The sequence below is a fragment of the Hydra vulgaris genome, chromosome 06 (assembly GCF_038396675.1).
Source record: "Hydra vulgaris chromosome 06, alternate assembly HydraT2T_AEP".
In the NCBI taxonomy this organism is placed as follows: domain Eukaryota; kingdom Metazoa; phylum Cnidaria; class Hydrozoa; order Anthoathecata; family Hydridae; genus Hydra; species Hydra vulgaris.
The window spans coordinates 56049001-56072500 of record NC_088925.1 but is presented as its reverse complement, the minus strand read 5'-3'; the positions used below and the strand labels follow the sequence as shown (position 1 = coordinate 56072500).

Here is a 23500-nt window from a genome sequence, read left to right as displayed (position 1 = left end):
AAAATGGGATGAAATAAATTTGTTGAGAAAAGACTTGAAGACTTTGCTAATAATATAGGAAAGACTGACTGGGCGATATTTTAATGATATCTAGGCTCTCTAGAGCCTAACTTCTAAGATAAGATATAAGATTTAGTAAACTGGGAATAATGGAGCTTAGCATCAGACAGCACCTTTTTACATTTATTTCATGCAATAATAAATAAAAATATAAACTATAGATAAAAATATGAATATGGGTAGATATTGTAGCTACAAAAGAAGATGAAAACCATGAAGTAGAATGAGGCTTGGCTTGGAACTGACACGAAGGAATAAAAGCGTCAATACCCGTCTGGATCCAGGAAATAGGATATATATTATATATTATATAGGAGCACATTTAACAGCAGAGAGAAAAAAGATATCATCCCATGGACCATCATGAAAAAAGTCATAAAAATAATCTTGTTCAGCTTTAGGGTAGTAGTAAGTAGTGCGATAATAGGTTGAGTTCGAACAGAAGAAGTACAAGATGAAATATTTATAGAGAACATTGCATGGTCAAGACCACCTAAAGAAGAACAAGGAAAAATTGAGCACAAGCTTAGGTCAGAGACGTAACACAAATCAAAAAGTGAAGGTAAGTTATTGGGATTGAGCCAAGCCATTCAGTGTGATAAGCATTAAAGTTATCAATAACAAAAATATTGGCAGAGGGATAAAGAGGAAAAAGGTATAAATAAATATATTTTGATCAGAAATTACATCTAAAAAAGTTTTGAGAAGTAGGAGAACGATTAGAAGAACAAAGAGAAAGAGTAAAGAGATGCTAAGAGGTGATAGATAATAAAGAGTTGATAGATAGCAAAGAGGTGTTAAACGAAAGCACATAAAAGAATAGTTAGAGGATTCAAAGCTGAGTTCTTAACACCTAGGTGAATTGATGGATAAGTATACCCCAAGTCAAGCATGTGAATATTGGAGTCTTAGCAAATCAAAGGATAGCAACCATCAAGACTGAGATCTAAGTAAAGAACAGACACTTTAAATTAGTCTCACAAAGAGTACGCAAGTTTGTTGAATTTAGCAAAAGATAAAATTCAAATTATGGAAAGTTACTTCGAAGATCACAAATATTTGTCAAAGATATATTAAAAGGGTTTAGGTGGTGGGGATGGATTTTTATGTTTAAGATTTTTGGTTACTTTGAGCATGGTTTAAGTTTAAAGAGAACTTGACTCAAAGATAAAGCATGGCAACCCAAGGAATGAGCTATGCAATTGTCTCAGTCCTGCTAATTAACCCAAAGTCATGACTTACGGCTCCTTATGTGGCCTCGAAAATGCACACCAAAAGCATTAACAGGGACACCATCAATGACAACATGATGACACTGTTAACACTTTGATATTTTACAGCTGTTGATGGAATCAGCTTTTCTGAGAGCTAACCCAAGGCAGGGGAATATTAACTGGATGCAGTTAAAATCTGCCCAAGATGAGTATTATTATCACAACACCATCTCTAGCCGTTACTCAACCAAGAACCCAAAAGGCAGTGGAACTTTAAATCAGAGTTTATTTCTTCTAATATTTGCCTAAAAAAAAGCAAGCTCTACAGGGTAAAGTAAGCTCTTACATGATACCAGTAGCAGGATGATCCTGAACCTCTCACTTCCTGTAAGCTGAGACTGGTCAACAGAATTATTTTGCATACCCCTAAAGTTTTTTCCTCGGATGCCTTCAACAAAAAAGTAGTTTGGTGTAGTTAATATCAAGAGGAGAAGGGTTTTTAAAAACCTGATTTATAAAAACCTGCGGTTTCGGATTTAATTTAAAAAAAAACCTACGGGTAATCAGTTTTTCTTGTTAAATAAAAAAACTTTTGTAAGATTATCTTGCATTATTTATTAAAATAATTTTTTAAACAAAGTGTTTTAATATTATGATTATGTTTCAAAATATAACTTATTATAACTTATTTTTATTGTAAAAAAATTTTAAGAAAACTAAAGATTGAAACAATTCATCAGAAAATCGTGATCTGATTTTTGTGTAGAAGTAGTGCAGCTCAAAAAAATGTTTTTCGACAACTGCTGAGGTGGGTTTTATAGAAAATATTGCATTCTAAATTTTTCTAGATTTTCTGTTCTTTTCCCCATATTTTGGTACAACAAAAACTCTTGCTTAAGCCATTTGAATTGATCAGTAGACAGGCAAGTGTCTGATGCTATCTTATCGGCGCACTTTTAAAAATTTGAATGCAATAAAGATGCAACTTCTGTATTCATAGCAAATAGTTTTGCAAACATGAATTCAAGAACAGTATCTGCTGTTGATAATGTTGCATCTTTTCTGCTAAGGAATTCCACTACTAGTTTAGCTGGCTTTCAAGAAGCATGTAATGAAGCTAATGATTCAAAATCTAGCTTGTTCAATACATCCAGAGTATCCAAAATCTAGCTCGCTGAATACATCCAGAGTCAGTAAATTTCTGGAATAAACATTTCATTGTTTTTAACATAGGTGCTGTCATCAAAAAAAGTGTATTCCAACAATGACGAACATCCAGATGCAGTTTGATTTTTTTATCAAATTCCTAAGTAACTTTCTTCTGATAAATTTGATTACAAACTGATGACATTTTTATTAATTTCACTACTTTTTTCATCAGAATTTCAGGGTAGTCAACATTGATCTCATTGTTTACTGATTCAAAACCAAAACTATAACTGTAAATTTCATGTTCACCCTCTTCTGAACCACTGTCCGTTTCCTTGGGAAACTGATACCTTTGTGTCTATTTTACTTGTATAATGTGTTGCATACACCAAGATGAATTGCATGATTAAAGCAAAACTGATCAACAATGTCTGTTAATTGCATAAGCTTCTTGTTGATTGCTGCACCATCTTGAGTCAAACCTACTACATTTCTTTCCATACAAATGAATTCAAATGATCCTTAATATTTTGTATTAAATTTTCAGCTGGACAGGAACCATAAATCCTTATGAGGGCAGATTTATAGGCTTTCTTACACTCGCTTTCATGCAGGTTGACACCAATGTAACTTTTGTGTCTCAAAGATGTGTATTCATCATGCATTAAACTGAATTTATGTCCCATTGAATTTTTTCAATAATTTCTTGTTTCATCACTTCCTTTTTATCAGCAAAACTGTGATGAATTTAATCTTGATGGATTAAATTCATCACAGTTGTTGGACTTTTAGGAAAATGATTTCCTCATTGTTGAATCAATGAGCAAATAAATTTGTTGTTAGTTATCGTATTAATCAAAACACCATCTGTAGCTAGATCAGCTACAACTTCTTTAAGGCTTGTTTTTTGTAAACAACTGTCCATGGTTTTAACTTTTTTTCCAAAGGTGGATTTTAGCTGCTGCTTGATTCTCCAGTCAAAGGACTATTGATAGCAATTCCATGATGCAAAATATGATTCCGCAATGTAGTTGTGGATCCACCATGTTAAAACAGAACCACATCTATTACAGTTGCCTTCAACTCTTAAATTTGGAATTTTGCAGCAGGCAGCAAATTTGATGACATGCAAAAACTGATGACATGATTTATCTGGAAGATATATTTTCAAAATATATTTTCAAAAAATTAAATAATTAATAGAAATATTATTGTGAATTGTTTTTATTACATACCTATATGTTAATATTTTGTTGAACCAAAATAAACACTTAAAATATCTGTATGTTTTTTTAAAAAACAAAAATCTTTTATATAAAGAATAGATTTTAATAAAAATATTTATTAGAAGAGTAGGTCATCCTACTTGAGTATTCAAATACTTTATATGCGAATATATTTGGGTGTTTTATTCAATATTCAAACATTTTGTATAGAACACTTGAATATGAAAATGAAAAGACATGTTAAGCTTTCCAGCAAAATACAATCTACAATTAAAATACAATCAGACCTTGTTTCTCCTAGCCTTTGTCTAAAAAAAGCAAACCTTACAAGGCAGCAGGGAAAGGTAGTATTGGGTTGCATGGTACCATTAGCAGAGTGATCATGATAATCCTTAACCTGATATGACTAAAATTTAAAAAAAAAATTTTTTAATCTGTACTTTAAAATATTGATGAAGATAATTTGGAAATGATTTAAAAAAAACATTATATCTAACAGAATACTACAGATAAAGGTGTGCATAAGTTTTATAGTTGGAGTTTATGAAACTTGAAATGTTCTGAAAAAAATGTTCAGTGCCCTAATCAGTTATGAAATATCTTAAAGAAGTCAAGAAAAATAATAAAAACTCGTTCAGCAGTAATTCACACCCTCAATCAATGAAGTCTCTGTGTATCCCAGCAAGCGAACAATAACGTGTCAACGTCTAAGCAAGGTTAAATTTCAACGTAGGAACTTTCAACGCCATTGATTTACTGTTGATAAAGTAATGATGAACAAAATGACATCATTTCAATGTCTTAACAATGTAGAAATTTTAACGTTCAAAATTCCAATGTCAGTTCCACCTTCATTTATCGTTGATAAAGTAAGGTTGATTATTTAATGTTAAATCGACATGTCCAGTCTTTTATAGGAAGACAATTGATTGCACATCATTATATGACCAGGCAAACCACATTTTGCTTAACAAGTTGACTGTGACTATTTCAAAAAACATTTTAAAAACCTGCTGAATGAAAAATATTCTGAATTATATCTTAGGCAAAATAAATTATATCAAAACTTCTTAACAATCGTTTTAATATTAGCAAAATGCTTTTAAATAAAGTAACAATTTACTGATAATGATTTTGTTTAAAGTATGATTGACAATTTACTGATAATGATTTTGTTTAAAGTATGATTGACAGTTGTATATAATTTTTTTAATTTATGTTATATAAATTGTTTAAGTATGCATTTCTTATAATAAACGTTATCTAATACAAATTTACCTAGGTCACTGATTCCCTGATAGTGTAACGCTGATATAACACTTACGTATTAATCATGCAGAATAGGGTTTGGCGGTTTTTCAAATAAATTTGACACATTTGATAACCGGTTTTCTATTTTTTTTACCATTTTTATTATATATTGTTATTATACAATAGCATTTTGTAATGTTATTTGAGTAATCTGTTTCCTTTTTTTTAACACGCTTCTTTAAATTTATCCCTTATCATTTTTGTAAAATGTTACGTAATAATTACCCAATAGAAACAGTTGCTTGACTGAAAATACATGCGATGTTAACACAAACTTTTAGAAAGTTTTTCCAAAATGGCTTCCCAAAAAATACATATGCTTCTCAAATAATTGGGATTTATTATTCATTTTTAAAATGTATTTACGTGTAAGATTATATTGTGTTTATGTATTTATAAATAACTAATTTAAATTTTTTATATATTAATAGTATATATAATACTATTATGATATTTATATCTATTTAAATGTAATATTGTAGTATTTATTTTTATGTGTATACTATACTAAATTTTTTTATTTTGCAAATTAGATTTTCGAAATTTGTTATTTATAAAATCAAATTTGTTTCCCTTGAATAGTTTGTTAAGTATTTTGTTATGTTATGGTAATATAATTATTATATGAGCTTAAGCTCTTATCAACATGGTAATATAATTTAAAGTTACAATTAAAAAAGGTAAGGCATTTTTGTTTCAAAAATATTTATTCAATAATTTCATTTCATTTCCAGATAATAAAAAAATGAATAAGTTAGAAGTTTGGAATAGTTTTAAAAGGTCAGGGATAGAAAAATCAATCTGAAAATATTGTAATAAAATGTTGAGTTGCAAAGGTTCATCAACAAGTAATCTACGTAATCACTTAAAATCAGTTCATAAAATTGATATTGAAAATATCTCAGAAACGCTCAGCAAAGAAGATACTGGTCCTTCATCTTTTTTTAAAAAAAAAACTAATATTTTAAATTTTATGCAAGTAAAAAGGAGTAGCTTACAAGAAATCTTATCAAAACTTGCTGCAATGGATGGGTTTTCTATAAATAGCATTACGAAAAACTCACTCATACAAGAGTCTCTTCAACAACAAGGATATTCATTACCCAAAAAAAACTCTAGAGTAATGGATCTCATTTATGCATTTTATGACAAAGCAAAACTTGAAACTATTACAGAACTAGATTCAATAAAAATGAGTGGAAAAAATTTTTCCATAACTTTAGAAGAGTGGACAAGTAAAAGAAATCATAGATATTTAAACATTAATGTACATCACTTAGCAGAAGATTTTAATTTAAGATTAGTTCCAATAGCTGGTTCGTGTGATGCTCAGAGAACATTAGAACTAATGTGTGGAAGACTTAAAATATTCAATTTGAATCTAGAAACTGACATTGTTGCTGCAACAAATGATGGTGCTGCTGTTAAGATAAAATTTGCCAAATTATCATGTATAATTAATCAACTATGCTATTCACATGCAATCCACATAGCAGTTACTGATGTATTATATAAACATAGAGAAATGGTTGAAGCTGAATCCGAAGTAAATGGTTCAAGTAAGGAATCGGATGATGAAGATGAAGACAAATATGACGAATATGAAGAACCTTTTTCTTATATTTGTAACCAAAAGCATCCTATTTCTATTTTATCTGACAATTGCAAACATTCCGTTTAACAAATCAAAAAAATTTCTAAATTTTTTCGCAAATCTCCAGTAAGAAATACCATTCTTCAAAATTATATAAAATTAAAAAAAGGAAATAAGTTGAATTTAATTCTTGACTGCAAAACAAGGTGGAATAGTATAGAGGAAATGGTTAGAAGATTTTTAGCAGTAAAAGAATGTGTAGTTTTAGCATTGAATGATCTTGGTTCATCTTATATGTGGAATGAAGCTCAATATCCTACACTTTTGGAACTTCATAAAGTCTTGGAATCCATTTGTCTAGCAGTAGAAGGCTTAGAGCAACGAGATGCCACTTTATTAACTAGTGAAGGTATATTTTTATTTCTATTAAATGAACTGAAAAATACAAAATGTCTAAAATAAGTTTGAATCTATTAAAGGATTTAGAAAAAAAAATTCAAGAAAGAGACAAATTGAATTAGCATCTCTTTTACTTTTTTTTCAAAATTCGGAAAACATTTCTGGTCCAGCAAAAAAATCTAGTATACTTCCTTTAGCTTCAAAAACCGACATTATTAAATTGTCTAAAAGGTTATTGTCTACAATATTTCAAAATTCTATTATAAACACCGCTTCAGATCAAGAGGAAATCGAAGAAACTACTCATCAGAGTAAAGCTTTTTTAAAAGAGGTAATGGAAAATTCAGTTAACAAGTTTCTTGAAGAGCCTGCAGAAAACATCACTTACCCAAAAACACTGAGGGCTGAGTTTTTATTATTTGAGGCAACACATAAAAAATCAAAAACTTAGATTTATTATTTGATGCACTTAAAACTATAAAACCGAGCTCAGTACCAAATGAACGCGTATTTTCAATTGCAAGCAATTTTGTGTCCAAAAATTAGAACAAGACTTAGCCACCGTTCAGTGGACATATTATGTTTTTTAAAATCTTATTTTCTTCAAAAAAATTACGACAAGTGAAATAAATATAATATATAAATTAAGTATCTCTCGTTATTCAATTTTTTTTTGAAAAATTTAAAAACCAGTTAAAACCGATTTTTAGGGGAATTTGGAATTCAAAAACCAGTTTTTCAAAAAGTCGGTTTTTGTCCAAATCCTAATGCGGAAGTTATTTTATTTTAAAGCGCGTTAATTACTTAATAAATATCATGCATCAAAACAAATTTATCTTATTTAAACTTTATTAACTTATAATGTCAAAATAATGTGTGATGTAGTGGTTAATAAATTTGGTCGTGGTGCCTTCGCTCAGGGTTCAATACCTGTTGGAGTCTATTTTCGTTTTTTTTTTTATTATTTAACTCATATTTTTTTATTAACTTATCGATGCTAATATATTATTAATAATAAATATTAATATAATTAAAGACACAGTTAATAAATAGTTAAGTAATTCAGTTAATAAATAACATAAATAAGCATAACATGGCTTGCTTTTAAAGGAAAACGTTATTGTTATGCACTTACTCTCAAGTCCTTAATACAAAGGAGGGGGAATAAAAGGAGGGGGAGGGGGTTTAAATTTTTAGTCTGGATCTGATAAATGGGGGAAGAAGGGGGGGGGGGATTTAATAAAAGCGGAGAGGGAGTTTTTTTATGATACAATATAAGTATTTTTTATAAAAAAAGTTTAGTTTATAAATCTGAATTAATATTTTTTACAAAATATGTTTAAAACTATTGTTGCTTGGCTTGCAGTCAAATTGCATTTTCGAACAGCTGTTTTAGCATAATTTTAATAGGATTTAATATGCTGAATTGAGGTTTACCTGGTTGACGATTTTTAGAGCGTATTTACAATGAAATTTTTTGTTTTTATCGATGACTGATAGAATTTTGAAAAATTTTTAAGGCCAATTTTCACTGATTTTTTTTCAAAATTTAATAAGCGCATCCCCCCTTCCCCCATCCTCCTTTTTATTAGGGACTCGAGAGTAATATAGTTTTGTAAAGAAATTCTTTATGAAGTTTTTTAACTCAGAATTCTTTTTTTTTTAATATTTGTTTTCAGTCATTTAAATTTTGAATTTTATTTCTTTTTTACTTATAAACACTCATTAGGTATACATAATATATACAGTACAGTGAATATGTTTTGGACCACTTGTATAATTAGACGTATTTACAACTTTTTAAATAAACTAAATGTTTATTTTATTTTTAAATGTTTAGTTTGCATTTTTAGATTAATTAAATGGGTAAAATATCTTTCAAAGAGAGACAAAAAGTTATTGTGCTTCATGAAGAAGGTTATTCGCACCGCTAAATTTTGTCCAAAACAGGATATTCGAAGACTGCTGTTGCAGAAATCATTAAAAAGTTTAGAGAAACTGGCTCCCCTGAAGATAGAAAGAAAAGTGGTAGACCTCCTAAGCTAACAAAAGATGAATATAAATATTTAAAAACCCTTTCCTTAAGAAATGCGAAAAAAACATCAACGGAGTTGACAAAGAATTAACACAGCAACTGGGAAAAATGCTCTTCTTGTATTCATCGACACCTACTCAAATCAGGATTAAGAGGGTTGTTGCAATTTGAAAACCATTATTATGGCGTGGCAATAAAGAAAAACGACTTAAATATGCTAAACAACTCGAAAATTGGGCCCAGGAAATGTTTAATTGGGTTCTGTACACCGATGAGTCCAAATTCGAAATATTTGGAATAAAAAGATGCCAATATGTTCAAAGAAGAATTGGAGAAGCCTAACAGCCCAAGTGTTTCAACTCTACTGTTAAACAAGGAGGAGGCTCTATACAAGTTTGGGACTGTTTATCTTTATCTGGAGTAGGTGATTTGATCAAAATAGAGGGACGACTTACCAGGGAATGTTATGTGGATATCCTTAGGCACCATGCTGTATTTTCCGGAATGAAACTAATAGGTCATAATTTTTTTCTGCAGCAGGACAATGACCTAAAACATTGTTCCTGAGTGTCAAAAAATTGTTTAAATGAAATGGCAGAGGAAGGAGTACTAGAATTAATGACCTGCCCTCCCCAGAGTCCAGATTTAAATATAATTGAGCATATTTGGGATTACCTGGACAGAAAGAAAGTCAAACATGCTCCCGGAAATGCTGAAGAATGTTTTGAAGTACATCATAGAGAATGGCACAAATATCTCAGGATTTTATAACTAAACTGTATATATCTATTTACGGGCGAATATCGGCTGTGATTAAGGCAAAAGGAGGACATAGTAGATATTAGGAATTTTTTTATGAAGTTTGACATTAAAAAGTTTGTAATTGTTCCATATTTTGTGTGAATTACATGTGTTTTAATAAGTTTATAACATAGAACTACAAACTTAAATATAAGAGAAGAATTCTCAAGGATTTTTTGAAAAAAATGTAAGTGGTCTAAAAAATATTCACAGTACTGTATATATATATATATACAATATATTTACTTTCACCGGCTTCACTTCACTTCTCAAAACACATATCATTTACAGGTGTAAATGTTTGCTAAGAACGAGCGCCCATGAACTAGTTAAAAAATAAAACATTATTTTGTTTTTAAAAACGATGACTTTCTACAACAACGAAAGTCTCTTTAACAAATTTTAATACAAGAATAATTAAAGTTAATACATTAAAAAGATAAACAATGTTTTGTTGAAAAAAAAAAGACAAATGTCTTAGAAAGTCGTTACAATTGAATAAATTCAATCTTTAATGCTTTTATCTTTTGAAACACTTTTTAATGAAGTAAAAAAACACTTCTAATGAATTTTTATAAGTATAATTAAACTGTTTTTTTTTAATTTAAATAATTATGTATTTTTTATGATAAATGTTATTCTTGTAAAACAAATAAAAAAAAAAAAAAAAAAAAGAACAAATGTTAAAACAAAGAATGAGTTTTTCAATGCGTAATTATTTACTTGTTTACATTTACATTCAAACTGATATTTTTAAACCAGTAAAAAAAACACTTTAATTTAAATTAAGTGAGTCAAATTATCAAAACAAAGTATATTTTGTGTGGTCATATAATTGCGTGCGATTGCACATCTTCCAGTGAAATACTGGTGTCATATTACTTTCTATTTGATATCGAGGCAAATTACTATAAGGTTTTTAAAATTAAAATCGCTAACTGCCTATTGAAATGTACTTTTTATAATTGTATTTTATTTAAAAGTGGTAATGTTTACAAATTATTCATAAATATATACACTATTTTTTTTTAAATTGGTAAATAGCTATTTCCAGTTATCTTAAACATAATTTAGAGTTATGGATAACAATTATATTAAGTTTTTTTGGTTTTTAATTTCATTTTTTAAACTTCATGCAGAAAGTTGCAATGAGTGAATGCAATTTTAATATTATCAGTAATGATTATTGAAAAGAGTCCTTGTTTTGTTATGTAACATTGTTTTACGCAGCTTTAATTTGTAAATTATGTTAGCGTATTCTAAAAATGTTCTTAAAAAGTAGAGCAGTAATAAATTTGTAAAGACACATATTTTTTTTTGCACTTTGACCATATGTTTCTCCTTCAGAAGGTTTTTTTATACATTTAATTATACTTTTTTATTTCTAATACATTTATATATACATACATACATTTATATATATATATATATATATATATATATATATTATATATATATATATGTATATATATATATATATATATATGTATATCATTTCTTATACATTTATATATACATACATACATACATACATACATACATACATACATACATACATATATATATATACATATATATATATACATACAAATATATATATATATATATTTATATATATATATATATATATACATATACATATATATATATATATATATATATATATATATATATATATATGTTCATTACTTATATATTTATATATATATTTATATATATATATATATATATATATATATATATATATATATATATGATATATATATATATATATATATATATATATATATATGTATATATATATATATATATATACATATATATATATATATATTATACATAAATATATATATTATATATATATCTATATATATATATTTAATATATATATATATATATATATATATATATATATATATATATATATATATATATATATATATATATATATATATATGTATATATATATATATATATATACATATATATATATATATATTATACATAAATATATATATTATATATATATCTATATATATATATTTTATATATATATATATATATATATATATATATATATATATATATATATATATATATATATATGTATATAAATATGTATATATATATATATATATGTATATATATATGTATGTATATATGTATGTATATATATATATTTATATGTATATATATATATGTATATATATATATTTATATAAATATATAATGTATATATATATATATAAATATATATATATATATATATATATATATATATATATATATATATATATTTTTTTTTTTTTTTCTCAATAGGTAAGTTTATGGCTTTATGTCGCGAATTATTAAAACACTTTATAAGTTAAATGATGCGAACTGCCATAGTCAGTGTGTCTAAAAATATTACTTTAAACGTGGACGTAGATGGCGTGCAACTGGACACGCTCTCAGAGAAGACTTGTATAGCTATTGTGTTTATAAAAACAAGTAACCTATTATAATTTTTATCATTTACGTTTTTATTACAATTACTGATATAATTATTAATAGTAATTCTTTATTGTTTTTTCATGTTGTAATTCTAATTTTTTTGTTGCAAATAACATTTTTATTATTACAATCATTCTTATTTTAATCATTTTCATTAAGCGTTTACTTAAAGTTACTATTTGTAAACAACTTTGAATATTTATTTTCTAGAATTGAGCCAGAATTTTAATATTTATTTTATAGAATTGAGCACTGTTATGCAAAAGCATCAAACAAAAAAACTTGTACATAAATAGCCTCTTGCTTGAAGTATGCACCTTATTGATTAAATGGAGGTAAATGGAAATCCTACAACCATGAAAAAGATGAAGAAATTAATTAAAGAAGATAATAAAGAAAATGAAAAAGATGATGACTTTGAAGAAGAAGGTGACATTGAGTCAAACAAAAACCCTCTTACCCCAATTTGTGAAACTTTTTAAAAAATACATTTTAGTTAATATATTAAATAGATATCTTTTTTTATATTGAATTGATGTTGATATTTTAACGCCAAATTTTTGTTTCCAAATCAACACATAAATCAACCTCCTTAAATCAACACGCTTTCAACCTTGAACCAATGTTGTATTGCTTGCTAGGTATGCTTAAAACAGCATGACCTCATCACTAATGTTTCATTCTAACATTGGTTCATTTTACATTTCTTTTATTTTATTTATTTCTCAAAGAGCACATATGATATTTAAGGAAATGGTTAAAATAAATATAAAATAAAAACATAACAAATATAATTATAATTTTGAAGAATGTTTTGAGTCAAGTACCTACTTTAAATCTTTAGAATAATAACAACAAACAATAATAAAATTATTAGAAACTTTCACAATAATGGTAAACCTTTACTTTAGTAAAATATAGAGATAGTGATTGAAAGAAATATAAATTGATGAAGAAGTATTAGCTAAGATTAGCTAATAAGGAAAAGTGAACAAGAATGTTAAAAAATGTGTGGATGCCAACAACAAAATGTTATATGTAAAATGAATTAATGAAGTGCAGACAATGTAGCGCATATGAAAGTATAGATAAGGAAATGCAAACAAGGAAGTACAGACAGGCATATGATGAACATTTAAAAAAAAAAAGACTAAGCTGCTTTTCTTCAATCTTTCACTGTTTTATGATTTGTCAAGGCTATTGTCCTATACATAAATATATTTTTTCAAATCGATTTACAAATAATTTTTTATATTTTTACATTACATGTGAAAATCATCACATTTCATTTTTAATAAAATCGAAAAATTCTATTAATAAAAAAAATATTACATAGCAAGATTAAACATTATAGCAAGCAAAAAAATAATTACCTTTTCCTTTTGTTCATTTAATTCAGAATTCAGATAAAAAGTCTTAAATGAAATAAAAATAAAACCACAACCATAAAAATAGAATGTAATTATAATAATATATAAAGTATGATATATAATAATAAACCAATAAACAAGATTTAAACTGCAATATATATATATATACATATATATATATATATATATATATATATATATATATATATATATATATATATATATATATATATATATATATATATATATATATATATATATATATATATATAAATATATATATATATATATATATATTTTTTTTTTAAATGTAAAATAATAAATTAAATTTATATATATATATATATATATATATAAATTAAATTTAATATTTATCATTTAAAAATATTCATAAATATATATATATATATATATATATATATATATATATATATATATATATATATATATATATATATATATATTATGCAAACATTTTTAAATGTAAAATAATAAATTAAATATAATATTTAACATTTAAAAATGTTCATATATGTATATATATATATATATATATATATATATATATATATATATATATATATATATATATAGTATATATATATATATATATATATATATATATATATATATATATATATATATATATATATATATATATATATATATATATATATATATATATATATATACACACATATATATATTAACCTGGGCCATTTTTGCAGTCATATCAAAACCTTAAGGCACACTGTTTCTTAAAAACCTTTTTGTATGGCATAATGAGGATTTGCTTTTTTTTTTTTAAGTTGTCAACTTAAACACCTGCTTAGTTTAAAACAACCATTTAAAGTTAAGAATTCTTTTATTTTAGGGATTTTTTGTCAGTTAAGCGAAAATAGTAAACTAGGTCCAAATTCATCTAGGTTCAAATGCAAGATGAAAAGTTAGGTCCTCATAAAACATCAACTAATTCTAAGAAAGGATCAACAAATAAACCATTTTCAACCACATTTTCAGTATTTAATTGTCCATTAATCTATCAACTTAATGATTAGAAGGTTGTATGATTTTGAATTCTAATTTTTTAACTTGCATTGCAACAATCGTTTATGCTTAAAATCACGACCATCCAACCAATAGAGAATAATTTCTGAAATCATGACTTATAAACGTGTTCATTATCACAGGATCTGAATGTGTCATAATATTATAAATGTATATATATACGGCCCTATCTTATATATTGGTGTTAGTCTTAAGGTAGAATATATTATGAACACAACATGTTGCTACGAGTATGTAAAGAAACATGTGGAAACTAATTGTTTTTTGTTTAAAGATTATCTAGTTTATAGGGTTTTTCCATTTCGGGTACCCATACTCAAACTCGGCAAGTCTGTGGGTAAATACTGGATCCCATACCCGGTTCAAAGCTCGGAGAGTCTCATGGTTTGAATGTTTTGCCTTGTTTTGTAGGCAGCGGTGCGTCGTCGAGCTGAATCCCTACCTTTTCTACAAAAATATAGTAGCAGGGTTTGTGAATCTAACTTAAAGTTGAACTTGGCCACGGCTGTTTAGATGTTTTGAGAGCATTCAAGTTTATGTATGTTTCCATGTATGTCTGAACACACACTAAAAGAATTAATTTCATAACTTAAATTTTTTCTAATCGAATATTTTTATATATAAGCAAATGCTTTAAAGGATTCGCTAATATAATATGTTTCTATATTGGCAAATGTTTTAAAAGCATTCACTAACATAAAAACTTTTGATTAGAAAGATTGAAATTAATAAGTTAATTCTTTTAGCGCGTATATAAAAAACTGAAAAAAAAAAACTTTTTATTAATTAATTACTTCTCTATTTTAGGAAAAAAGTGAAATATCATAATTTTACTAGAATATTTTTTACAGCCCCATAATGCCAAAGCACTCCGAAGTGTGAGAATTTTTAACTCGTGTACAGTTGAGTAAGTGAGAATTTTTAACTCGTGTACAGCTGTACAGTTAGTTAAAAAAGTAGAACAACATTTAAACACATATAATATTAATTTTAAAAATTATACAGCTTCAACCGGCGACGGTGCAAGTGTAATGATAAAATTTGGACGAGAATCTCCTAGTTTCTATAATTTGTGTTTGAGTCACACTATACACTTAGGTGTTTGTGATGTACTATATAGAAAGAAAAGTATTACCATCTTGCAAGAATAAGAAGACATTGATGGCGATAGAAATGACCATTGTCAAGATGATATTAATGATGATCAAGATGAAAATTTCTGACGAGAGCGACGGTGACTTCGAAGAGTACGGACAAGTTGAATTAACAAATTTAGGCAATGTAGAAGAAAATATAAAAAGTGTTTGTATAATTGCTAAACTTTTTAAAAGTTCTTCTGTGAGAAATAATATTTTCAAGAAAAGATCAAAATAGTTTTAGGAAATGAATTTCAGGTAGTGTTAGACGTAAAAACTCGTTGGAACTCAATGATCGAAATGATATCTAGATTTTTAAAATTATTTTATATCATTAAAGAGGCTCTGTAAGGTATTGGAAGTGTACATTTAATAAAAAATATTAATATTGAATTACTAAATGAATTGGAAAATAATCTAAAGCCTATTAAATTAACTGTTGAAGCTCTTAGCAGAGACAATGCTAATCTTGCAACAGCCCGATTAGCAATTGATTTTATGTTAAGAAAATTAAAAGAATCCGATGGTATTTTAAGTAGAGAGCTATTAATGACGATGAAAACTCAAATAAATAGCCGTAAAATCAAAAAATAGAAGAGCTATTAGATTCTCTTGTAAATGGTACCATGTCTTCAAAGAAAATACAACTATTTACCACAGACTTACTGAAGAGATTATTTGGTGAGGATGAAGAACAGCAAAACACACATGAACAGGGACATTCAGCTGAAAATAACGAAAATACTACAGGAAATACACACTACCATTAACACTGGAGAACTACATAAAATATTAGAAAGTGCGAAATGTCCAATTTTGCCAAGTTGCGGAGATAAATTAGCTGATATTAAAAAAGAATTTTTATTATTTTCAAAAACTAACAAAAGAACTGTATATTTAGAAAAATTGTATCAATCGTTTATGACGATAAAGCCAACACCAACAAATTCCGAACGAACATTTTTTGTAGCATCCAACTTCTAAAAATCGTTCTAGATTATCAAACAATTTATAAAGTGCATTAGTTTTTTTAAAGTTTTATTTTTTAAGTAAAAATAATTGCTCTGTTTTGTATTAAACACTTACAAGTATTTTAATTAATGAATTTGTTTTTGCTAGTATATTTACATGCATTTTATAAAATGCGATATTTTTATGAAGGTCATGTCAAGTTTATTTAGTAGTTTAAGATTATAATAAAAGTATAGAATAATATATTTACGTTAGACGTTGAACTGGCTAAAAGTTGTTTTATTTACCTTATCGTATACCAAATCCATTTTTAAAAATCGGCATGAGAACAAAAAATTCTTTCATGCTATTGTTAAATTGCAAGTTAAAAAGACGTATTGGACCCGGACCCGAACCAGATAAATATTCTTAGACTAGACTTGGACTCGTTGGGTCTAAAAATGCGGGGTTTTCCCAAACCCTACTTGTTTAATCTTTTAAATCGTTACTTGAAAATAAATTTAAATGGTAAGGAAGGCGTTTTTCCACTAATGTTAGATTTAACTGTAGATAGATTTGCTGCAATTCAATGATGGATTAAGAAATAGCATGATTACATTTTGTTGTCAGATTTAGAAGAGAACCTACCAGCATATCAACCTGCAATGTTAAGATATATATTTTCTTCAGAAACTCGAAACATTTACAAATCATTAAACCTAATCAAAAATAAAAAATCAGATCCAGCTATTATATTTGAAAAAAATGGAAGTGTTTGCTAAAGGTGTTATTATTGAGACTTTAGAAAAAGACATAAATATTTTAAACGTTTTCAAGAAGATGGTGAATACTTTGATGATTTCTTAACTGAAATAAAATTATTAAGTAAAAATTGCAACTTTTGTAATACTGAAGATTGTTTTGGCAGTTTATTAAGAGATAAAATTGTATATGGAATACAGTGTGACAAAGTACGAGAGAAATTACTTTCTGAAAAAACTTTAACACTCGATAAAGCAGTAGAAATTTGTTGTTCTTCAGAAAAAGCACAAAATGGCGTATCTGAAATGCAAAATAATAACAGTAAAAGTGTAGATCGTATTAGAAAACAATTGTATAGTAAAAACAAATTTAATTCACCCACACAGAACAGTGATAATAGAGATTTTAAATTTAGTTCATTGGTATATAAATTCTGTTTAAAAAAGCATCTTTTTATTCGGGGATCATGTCTAGCATGGGGTAAAAAGTGCTGAGACTGTAGCATTTTGAGTCACTTCTCAAATAGTTCAGTTTGCCTAAAAGCAAAACCAAATATTCCTGATAGATATGTTGATCAACAGTATGATAGTAAAAATTTGTCAAGTATGCAGCATCAAGGTGCGTTGTTTTTAGGAAGGGTTGGAGCAAATTGTGCAGACAGACCTTGGGAAATTAATTAAAAGTAAAATATGGAAAAATAACATTTAAAATTGACACAGGCACTGAGGTCACAGTTATAGGAACTAACCATTTAAAAGGGTTTGGAATTAAAATTGAACATTTATGCACTACTAATAAACGACTAATAGGTCCTGATTATAAGCAACTTAATTGTCTTGGATACTTTCAAAAATCATTCTCTATAAACAGTCAGAACAGTGAATTAATTACTATATATGTTTGTGATAATGTGCAAACTGCTTTATTAGGAAGACCTGCCTTACAAAAGTTTAATCTAGTTAGAGTAGACATTCATGAACAATTCATGTGTGCTATGATTTCAAAATCAAAAAGTAACATTAGTTACTTTTTGATTTTGAAATCATAGCACACATAGAACAGTTTCCTTCAGTATTCAAAGGGTTAGGGATTATCAAAAGTGACCCTGTACATAAAACAACACATGAAAATACAACACCATACCACATTGGAGCGCCACAACGAGTAGCGTTCTCACTACTAGAAACGTTGAAGCTAGAGCTAGAGCATATGAAAGAGATAGGTGCTATTAAAATAATAGATCAACCTACAGCTTGGTGTCATCCAATAGTAGTTGTGAAAAAACCAAAAGGAGTACTTCGTATCTGTATTGATTTAACACAATTAAACTAAGACACTTAGTGTGAAATCTATGAACTGCAAAGTGTAGACGATACATTGGCCCAAATTGGAAATAGATGTAAAATATGGCAAAATTAGACGCTAACTCAGGATATTGGCAGTTACCAATGGATACTGAAAGTCAGTTGAAATGTACATTTGCGACACCTTTTATGCGGTTCTGCCCAACGAGGGGTCTATGTGGGTAACGTCACTCCCTGAAATTTTTAGTAAAAAAATAAATCAAGTTATTGATGGTCTAAAAGGAATGGTTGAAAGTATGGATGATTTTTTAGTTCTTGGAAATACAGAATGAAATATAATGAAAACCGTAGCATTTCTAAATAGATTTGCTAAAAATAGAGTTACCTTTTATTGTAGAGAAATGTTTATTAGATCAAACAGAAGTGGAGTTTTTAGGCCATAAAATTTCAGCAGATCAAGTAAAACAATTGACCAAAAAAGTTGAAGCAATAAAAAATTTTCCAAAACCAACAAATATTATGTCTTTACGTAGTTTTCTAGGCATTGCCCAGCAATTATCAAAATTCAATTCATCAATTACTAAAGTAGCTGAACCCTTGTGAGATCTTTTGAGTTCAAGATCAGCATGGTTTTGGACGGAAAAATATACTAGAGCATACAATGAGGTAAAAAAAAGTTTAACAAATCCACCCATTTTGGCACACTAACATGATAAAAAACCTGTAAAATAAGAACAGATGGAAGTGTATTAAATAGACTGAGTGTAATAGTTTACCAAAATCATAATGGTATATACAAACCAATTGATTGTGCATCTAGATTTCTTAAGACAACTGAAAAAAATTATTATCCAATAAAAATGGAAATGTTAGCAGTAACATGGGGGTGCACACGCATGTCAAAATATTTGTATGGTTTGCCAAATTTTATATTAGAAACAGATTGCAAACCATTAATTCCAATATTAAATTATCGCTTACTTATTGATATGTCTCTAAAAATTCAACATTTAGGAATAAAGTTATTATGATTTTCATTTACTGCAGAGCATGTTGTGGGCAAGTCTATTATTGATGCAGATGCAATGTCTAGTGCACTGTATCTAATCCTACGAAAGATGAGATTGCAGAAAATGATCTTAATGTGTATGTTAATTCAATAATAAAAAGTATGCCTGTTACAGAGAATCATTTAGAAGAAATTAAGCAAAAAACTGCAGAAGATGAACTTTTAAACCAATTGCAAGAAAGTATTATTTCTGGATGGCCAAATTCCAAAAATATAATATCCGGCAAATCTCCAACCTTTTTGGGATTTTAAAGATGAAATGGTAAAAATTGATGGTCTCTTATTATGTCAAAATAGAATAATAATCCCAGTTAGTATGCGAAAAAGAATTCTTTCGAAATTGTATGAAGGTCAATTGGGAATGAAGAAATACAAATGCCGTACGCGCCAGTGTGTTTTTTGTCCAGGTTTAACTAATCAAATTGAACAGTTAATTCGAAAGTGTGAGGCATGTAAGAAGTATTTCCCATCAAAGAAGAAAGAAGCTCTGCTAACTCCTAATGTCCCAACACGGCGATGGTAAAAACTTGAAACTAATTGGTTTCAGTGGGCTAATCAAAACTATTTAATTATTGTCAATTATTATAGCTTGTGGACTGAGGTGTTTCTGCTTTCAAGTACTGGATTAGCAAATGTTATACAAGCATACAAAGAATCTTTTTCTAGAAATGGTATCCCTGAGGAGTTAGTGTCAGATAATGGTAAACAATCTAGTTCGAAAGTGTATTGTCAATTCTCTCAACAATGGCAATTTAAGCACATAACAAGTAGTCAACACTATGCAATATATACAATCAAATGGTTTAGCAGAGGCAACTGTAAAATCAATAAAACTGTTGATAAAGAAATGATATATGTTAAATGAGGACATTTATAGAGGTATCTTAACTTTACATAATACTCCAATAAAATGTGGTTTATCTCCAGCGGAACTATTACATGGGCGTCAACTGAGAGATAATTTACCCAAGTTTAAATCTCGAAATAAGGTACAGTCAAAATTTGCGAGAGAAATGGTCAAAGAAAGAGCTCAATTTAAAAAAAAATATGATAAAAATATTGGTGCTTTAGAACCATACGTCTATAGACAAGGTCAAACTGTTGCAATTCAAAACGAATTTACTTATAAATGGAGTTTTAGAGGTAAAATAATGAAATGCGTTGCCCCTGATCATATGAAGTAAAATTAAATCACAATAGACATATCCATTGTCAAAACCAGATTTAACTTAGAAAAGTTTATGCTATATTTGCTCCATGCCGGACTCGGGATAACATGGCTATAATGCACAGAGGACAAGCTACTCTTTTGTTTGAAGAATGCAATAGTGGTACAACATCATTGGAATTGGAGAGCGAGAATAATAAAATATTTAAAGAGAACAATTTAGTTGAAAATACAAAAGAAGATCAAAGAATTTGATTATCAAGTCATGGATGAAGGATAAAGAATAAAAAACCACTCGATTATGAAGATTTATGAATTAATTTGATTTCTTGACATTTATATATATAGTTTGTTTATTAGAGACATGTGCCAAATTATTACACATCTATATATATACAGCCCTATCTTACATATAGGGGCCGGTCACAAAGTAGAATATATTATGAACACAACACTCAGTGACTTGGCTATTGCGCTTGTGAAATTCTATATATTGTAGTTTATATTGGTTTTTTAGTAGTTTATGATTTGCAGTCAGTTAATATACAACATATTAAACGAAATATAATATACCTAACAAAAAAATGATTTTCATAAGTGTCGCGTGGAACAGAAAATAAATTCCCCATAAAAGCAAGTATAATTTATTTAGGCAAAATTTTGTAATTTTTTTAGATAACTATAAGTGTTACTTGTATAGCAATAAGAACTAGAAAAAGAGAGAGGTTTCCTAGTCTTCAGCCAAAAACACAGGTTAATAGAATTAAAAAATACTGCAAAAGACAAAGATTCCTTGTTGGAAACACCCTGGAGAGGATTGAGAGGAACTAGCTTCTTTTGAGGAAGGACATCATCCAACACTATCTTCACCTCCGCGATCTGTAGCCAAGGAAACCACTTATAGAGTTGGTATTTTGCCTTTTTCAAAACAAAACTTTTAGATTCATTTTATATTGTTTAACAAAATGTATCAACCTCATCATTTTTCTGTTAAATGAATATTGAATGTGAATTAGAATTTCAGTGCAAAACTATGTTTGAAAAACACATATCCACAAAAAATTACAAGAAAACACCTGTTCCCTTTATTATGTAGTTGGACATAGATTGATATTTTACAAAGTTTTTTCTAGATTATTTGAAGATGGTGCTAACAGTGAATTTGGATGTCTCCTCACTGAAGTCTTGGTTCCTTGGAGAAGAATCAATTTTTAGTTCTGACCGTCCATTATCTGTGGGATAATTTTAATCAGTTTATGGAACAGTACATTAACCTAAGTAAACCTGAGAAGAAAGGTTGAAGCTGGCTATGAAGCATCACGCAAGAAGTTTAGCATTAAACTTGAAGATAACAAATATGCAATATAGTTGTCTCTGTCAATATAAAATAATCAAATAACTCAATACAAAACTTTTCTATTGTTTGATTTTATAAAATTACTTGATTAATAAAAAAAAATAAGTAAAAATCACACAATTTTATTTTCCACTGCATTTAGCTCTGACTCAGTTCATTGAGCACATACTTTATAGTATATGCACAAAACAGCATATATATATATATATATATATTAATCATATATATATATATATAAAGCATATATATATATATATATATATATTAATATATATATATATATATATATATATATATGTATATATATATATATATATATATATATATATATAAATATATATATATATATATATATATATATATATATATATATACATATATATATATGTATATTAATATATATATGTATATATATACATATGTATATGTATATATATATATGTATATATATATATATATATATATATATATATATATATATATATATATATATATATATATATATATATATATATATATATATATATATATATATATATATATATATATAAAGTATCAGACCAAAGTTTTAGTTTCTTTATATAAAAGTGCTGCATTTTTTCAATTTAGAGAAATAACTATGTAACTATTTAGAGACAAAGTTCTTCAAGTTTTATTCATCACAAAGTTCATTATTTGTACACGAAAATTAATAAATTAATCAAAAGTATTAAAAAAAGTTAATTTCCTTCTAGACAAAACAAGTGCGACTCGACAAAATGTTGACCAAGCTGTATTTCGCTATCAATATTTCATGGCGAATCCTTTGTTGTCGATCACAGCCTTGCATCTTCGAGGCATAGATTCAATAAGGTGATCAGTGAAACTTTGTGGAATCGCTGCCCAGGCCTTTTGGATTTGTTCAAACAGTTGATCCTTATCACGAACACCTTCACGATTAGTTCTGCAGTTGACGATCTCCCACAGGTTCTCGATAGGGTTGAGATCCAGAGATTGAGGCAGCCAATCCATCACCGGTAGGTGGTTGTCTTGA

At 27.3% G+C, this 23500-nt stretch overlaps 1 protein-coding gene across 2 annotated transcripts in view; it reads right to left on the bottom strand.

Moving 5' to 3' along the window:
* The window catches only part of LOC136081085 (uncharacterized), a 92270-nt gene that overhangs the window by 22797 nt on the left and 45973 nt on the right, over nt 1–23500 (bottom strand). For both annotated transcript variants that reach the window (XM_065798376.1, XM_065798377.1), the window contains exon 5: nt 13656–13697. In XM_065798376.1, coding sequence (XP_065654448.1) covers nt 13656–13697 — 42 coding nt within the window. The remainder of the gene's footprint in view (nt 1–13655; nt 13698–23500) is intronic.